Genomic DNA, 6016 nt, shown 5'->3' with positions numbered 1-6016 from the left:
AGACACGTTTGTCTCGTACGAAAAATAAATGTTTTTTWWWAWTTYYTTKRAAWWWWWTTWAWWMMAARKWAMMARRAMMWWWWAAWWAAAAAAATAGAAAATTGTGTGCATTTGTATTCAGACTCCTCCCTAATTCTGATACTCCTAAATACATTGCAGTGCAACTAATTTCTTCCAGGAAGTCACCTAATTTAGATAATATGTTTTAAATAATAAAAAAGTAAGCAGTACCATTTGTGTAAACTGACTCAATGTTGCTAGTTACAAATGCATATTCATCTTGTTTTCTAACCTTYATTTCTCCTCTCAAACATATCAAATATATAATACATTTGATCATCTTTAGTATTTCAGTGGATCCATTTGGACGAGAAAATTCCACCTCTCTGTATCTTTCATGATATGATTTAATGCGGGTTAGGTTGGAACAACATTTGATTAAATGTCTTTTCTGACCAAAATCAATGCAAAACAGCATTAGGAGCTCCAARAATCTTTACTGAATACATTATTTACAATTACMAGATTAAATACAACAACGTGCAAGCCTCCTGTTTACACACAATTAACAAAGCTGTGGTCCACAATGTTAAAGCACACAATACATATTTGATGACCGGCTGTTAACTTTTACAGTTTTATTTCCTTTTAGCATTCACACTCACACAATTCCACCCATGCAACAAAGTCTTAAAAAGTGCTAATGTAGCAGAAGGTTTGAGGTCGGTGCTTCTCTTCCTCCCTGTCCAGTTTAAGGCACCACAGCTTATTCCAGAACTRTTTATGAAGCTGCAGCTTTCCTCTCCTTGTAAGTCGCCATCATTTTCTTGATTTCTGCTATGGCCTTTCCCGGGTTGAGACCCTGTTGAAAAGAATGGAACAATAAGACAAAGAAACTCATAATTCTGTGACAAGATCGTTTGTTAAATGCTTTGGGTACCTTGGGACAAGTTTTGGTGCAGTTCATKATGGTGTGACAGCGGTACAGAGAAAAAGGGTCCTGAAGCTTAGACAAACGTTCCTCTGTGAATTCATCGCGGGAGTCTATCATCCACCGGTACGCCTGTGGAAAAACAACACAGCGGCCTGAGTTTAAGAATTAAATACAGAGTAATAATGATTCCCTTTAGAGGATCTCTAGTTTCATCTGTCCAAGTATTAAGTTACTGCGATATGGGTCACATCATTACATGAAATTCATAACTAGTCTCTTTAAAAGTTCCTCCTCTATGTTTATCCATGACAAGCGGTGCATTTTTTTCAGTGTCTGAGCCAAATGAAGGAAATCATTCGACTGCAGGTACCATCTCATTGTCCTGGAAGAGTGACTGTGTACATCTTTATCAATAGTCAAATTTAAGCAGCAGATTTTGCTATAACCAGAAAATCTCTCTCTGGACTCGAGCCACAGTCTTTGCTAAGACTACTTTCTCCTTGAGTAGACTTTGTGTTTTGCTTTGATGCCCAACTTTGGAGATTTGTACATGTTTTCATCATGTGGACTTATCAAACTTTGACATGGAAATGAATGTAACCATCATGAGGTGAAACTTGAAACAATTCTGAGAAGTAAAAATGGGAAAAGTTATATTGCCTCAACAAAAGGCCATATAAAACTGTCAGAACAAAATTATGTCCCACTTTTTGTTCTGCGTCTTTAACTGAAAACAATCACACTTTTATGTTGCAATGGCAAGAATTACCATTGCAATCGATACAGAGCTGCAATTTACAATTATTCTAGTAATCGATTATTCTATCAATTATTCTGACGATTAATCTGATTTTAAAAAAAGCAGTATATAGATTTTTCATTCCATAGAATGAATTTTTTTTTATTTTTCAACCACAATATGAGAAATGCAAAAAGCATTGCTTTGATAAATGTGAACCGAGTGAAGCTGAGACTACACCACTTGAAGAGTTTGTCTAAAACATATTTACAGAGCAAGCTGGGTGGGGGGGTTATCTTAAATGCAAAATGTATATATTTTTGTACAGATTTGGCTCAGTTACTGCTCTGAATATGTTGGGGKTTTTTTCACCTGCATACTCTAGTTAATGATAATTGATTACTGAATTCATTGACAATTATTTCAATAACTGATTAATCAGATTAATCATGATTAATTAATCATGATTAATCTGATTAATCGTGTTTAATCCGTTTTAGCCCAATAAAAACCTTTGCATAATAATGTCTATATGCATCTCATGTCTGACCTGCATGAGGACAGCAGGCCCCAGGTATTTGTCTCCGTTCCACCAGTAACTCGGACAGCTGGTGCTGCAGCAGGCACACAGGATGCACTCGTACAAGCCGTCCTGTTGAGGCAAACAGGAGTCAGACACGATCTTTCTCTGCCTTTTGTGGTCTTCACTTCTGGGCAAGTTGGCCACTTAAACAAGGATGTGAAAACCAATATTCTGATTGCTGTGGAAGTATTTGAGGTCTGACTACCTACCAGTTTCTGCCTGTCCTCCACTGACTGGAAATACTGCTGCTTCCCCTCCTGACTCTCATCCTTCTTCTTCAGGTATGGCTCAATGGATTTGTACTGTGCGTAGAAGTTGCTCATATCCTGTTGGGGATAGAAACAGAAGGTCAGATTTAGAGAGATGCTCTCATGTTCCTAAAATGTATTGTAGCTTTTGAAAAAAAAAAAAAAGTCAAAGCAACGCACTCACCGGCACCAGATCTTTGACGACGTACATGTGGGGCAATGGGTAGATTTTAGTGGGTTTGCTGGTGTTTGTATCAATTTTGTTAAGGCACGCCAGTGTGTTGCCTCCGTTTATATTCATGGCACACGAGCCACAGATACCTGAGAAGATTGGTACACAATAAGTCTGCCAGAAAGTCCGTCAGATGACTTACTTTTCATTTTTCTGAAGTTTAAAATGGCTGGCACTGTGATATGCAACTTGACAACAGCTAGAATTGGTTTCCTACCTTCACGGCAGGAACGCCTGAATGTAAGCGTGGGATCGAGTTCATTCTTGATCTTAATTAGGGCATCCAGAATCATTGGACCGCAACTGCGTTAAGAACAACGTCAGACGCAACATTCCCAATGACATGGAATACAGCAAATTTGTTTTTCATTGATCCAGTTGTGACTTACGTGTTCAGATCTATTTCATACGTCTGCATTCGGGGTTTGTCTCCAGGGGTGTCTGGATCCCAGCGGTACACCTGGAACTTCTTGATCCTGGGCTCAGGAGCCGGCACAGCGGCGGTCTGAGCGCAACGCACCATCTGATTCACAGAAACCAAACAACAGTTAGAGTAGGTATCAAATAAACAATAGCTATTACGAGAGCGGACACATTTGTTGTGGGCACCAGCAACACTCCTGACCCCACTGAGGGACAATGGTGTCAAGAAAATGGATGGATGGATGGATGGATGGATGGATGGATGGATGGATGGATGGATGGATGGATGGATGGATGGATGGATGTGCCCTAAAAGCCTTAAAGTAAATTCACCTTTCATTTAAAGTAGTAAAATCTCACACGTTTAAGTCAGTACCATTTGAGTGTTTTAATTCATAGAGGCGAAAAAAGTCTCCGGTTAAAAAAAAAAAATTGTATATTAGAAAAAAAAAACAAAAAAAAAAAAACTTTGCTGCCACAACCCTTTGAAAATAAATCTAACTGGAATATGTTCAAATGTATACCTTTTTTTTTAATTGATCAGTTTTTAGGAACTTCTAATTAATAAGCTAAGACTTTATGTTTCTCTGGGATAAAAATATGATAATATGATACGACCCAGCTSCGATGGACTGGCCAAGGTGTACCTCGCCTCTTACCCGTAGGGAGGCTGGGATGGACACCAGCCTCCCTACGGATAAGCGAGTATGAAAGTTTTGTTCTGTTGATAAATTCCACCAACAGTATTTTTTTTAAACAATCATTTATTAAAATTAATTTTCCCCATGAGTTCAATATCTATACAGAAATTAAATTTGATTTCTCAAAAGGTTTGAAGGGAGTTGTATAGGAGCAGAACTCAATGGCCACTTTCATGTTTTCTCACATTCATAAATGACTGGATCCCTCTCTCCAAGACGTATTAGAATTATAATATGCATYATAAGGAAAAGTTACTCAACGCAGAAATAATAAGACTTTGGAGATTCATGTCCACAGTAACTGCGACAGTTGAAGGGAAAATATTTCAGGAAATCATAAAAAAGTGACMAAAAATGATCAGAAGTTTCATAATTTGTAGTGTTTTGGACGTTTCTATTATATCATTAAATTACAAAGTATGACGTCTCCCCCTAGTGGCAGCTTGRGTGAACTGACAAGGAAGAGTTACATCACAGCCGTCCTATGATTACCTAACTGACTCCTTCAGGACAATTGAACGTAAACGTAATAATAAAAGCTAAAGTGTTTTTTTTATTATTCTTTTAACAAACAGGCTTATATTTTTGTGCCTTAAACCCATCTTTGAAAACTTATTAAACAACAGCTTCAAAGARAAGAGGAAACAACCAACAAATCAGTTCAAGTACGATTACTGACAAAAAGGTGCAGATAATGATAAAAAGGTGTAATTTTTCAATACAGTTATTATATTTACTAATAAGCCACTATTATAATTTTTTTTTAAAATGTACACATATGTAGTCCGAGAATGTCGTGACAACTGTTTAAAATTAGTAAAGAGTTTTAGTACTTTTTTTTTTTTTGCTTAGCGCAGGCTAAACGCTGAATGAACGCACGAAAGCTCTCAGTTGGGAACATTTCTCAGAGAAGATGCAATTTCATGAGCTCTAACCCAAAATTAGATAAAAACTGTTCCGTACTCACCACCATCATGCCAGAATTCCTAAAAGCCAGAATATTTCGGCTCAAACAAACGACAGACATGGTTCCTAGTTGTGTTGATAACAAATAATTGAAAGTATCTGTGTATGACAGTTATTACTTCTCTGTAATTGTCTTTAGCGTCAGTGAAAGCAGCCTGAGTCTGAACTGTGCGCYGAAGCCGCGCCCGCTTTGTACGTAAACGTCTGCGTCGTTGACGCGTTCACGTGTAGTCCCTCTGCTCGGTCATCAGAATACCCAAACATATGCTATTGAGATATTTTAAATAAAAACAATATCCGGTGTGAGTATTTTACCAGTTTATTTTGATTTCTAGGAAAGTCTTCCCTCTATTGYACCCTTTACCGATAACGCAGGTTCTACTCAACAAATGTGAAACATTTGTAACAATGAACCACATCCTAGATGCATTGAAGGCGGCGTGTGAATGCGGCTATTTCACAACTCTCATTGCTCAAATGAGGGTCAGTTACATAGATCTATACATAGACATTCAGGACGACGTGCAGTTATCTATTAGCGTTTTATAACTCCTTGAAAGTCAGTGGCTGTCAACTACAAAGCTCATGTCCTTAACAGTCAAAAGAAACATGTTTGTTCATGAGTTAAGCAACTTCAAATCTTATTTTTGACAGTGATGTGAATGACCTAACAATTTCTTCTGTTTTTGCTTTACTTGTCACCTTTAACCATTTTAGAAAATCAAACAAATTTAAATATCAGACAAACATAACCCAAGTAAGCCTACAATGCCATTTATACTATATTGCCAAAAGTATTTGCTCACTCATTAAATGATCAGAATCAGGTGTTCCAATCATTTCCATGGCCACAGGTGTATAAAATTAAGCACCTAAACATGCAGACTGTTTTTTTTTTTTTTTTTTTTACCGACATTTGCGATAGAATGGGTCACTTTTAGGAGCTCAGTGAATTCCAGCATTGAACTGTGATAAGATGTCACCTGTGCAACAAATGTTTTCAAAATGTTTAACAAATAAAAATCTGGACTGTGTRCATTAGTTTYCAACCCCGTTGAGTCTTTGCGGYGTCTCTACAATCTCTGCACATCTAGAGAAAATCTCAAGTTCAGTCAGATTGGATATAGACGTCTGTGAACATCAGGAGACGCCACATCTTTTAGTTAGATTTAGGTCTGAACTTTAACTAG

General features: G+C 37.3%; 1 protein-coding gene across 1 annotated transcript; it reads right to left on the bottom strand.

Moving 5' to 3' along the window:
- Positions 1-278: 278 nt before the first annotated feature.
- LOC103467007 (succinate dehydrogenase [ubiquinone] iron-sulfur subunit, mitochondrial-like) lies at positions 279-5002 on the bottom strand. Its single transcript, XM_008413032.2, has 8 exons — positions 4828-5002; positions 3126-3259; positions 2954-3039; positions 2689-2825; positions 2466-2582; positions 2224-2325; positions 941-1063; positions 279-862 (listed from the first exon to the last, which is right to left on the bottom strand). The coding sequence occupies exons 1-8, from the start codon at positions 4885-4887 to the stop codon at positions 782-784; spliced, it is 840 nt and encodes a 279-aa protein (XP_008411254.1). The 5' UTR covers positions 4888-5002; the 3' UTR covers positions 279-781.
- Positions 5003-6016: the final 1014 nt, after the last annotated feature.

The sequence above is a fragment of the Poecilia reticulata genome, linkage group LG7 (assembly GCF_000633615.1).
Source record: "Poecilia reticulata strain Guanapo linkage group LG7, Guppy_female_1.0+MT, whole genome shotgun sequence".
NCBI lineage: Eukaryota > Metazoa > Chordata > Actinopteri > Cyprinodontiformes > Poeciliidae > Poecilia > Poecilia reticulata.
Note: the sequence above shows the minus strand (reverse complement) of the source record. Positions and strands in the feature narration are given on the sequence as shown.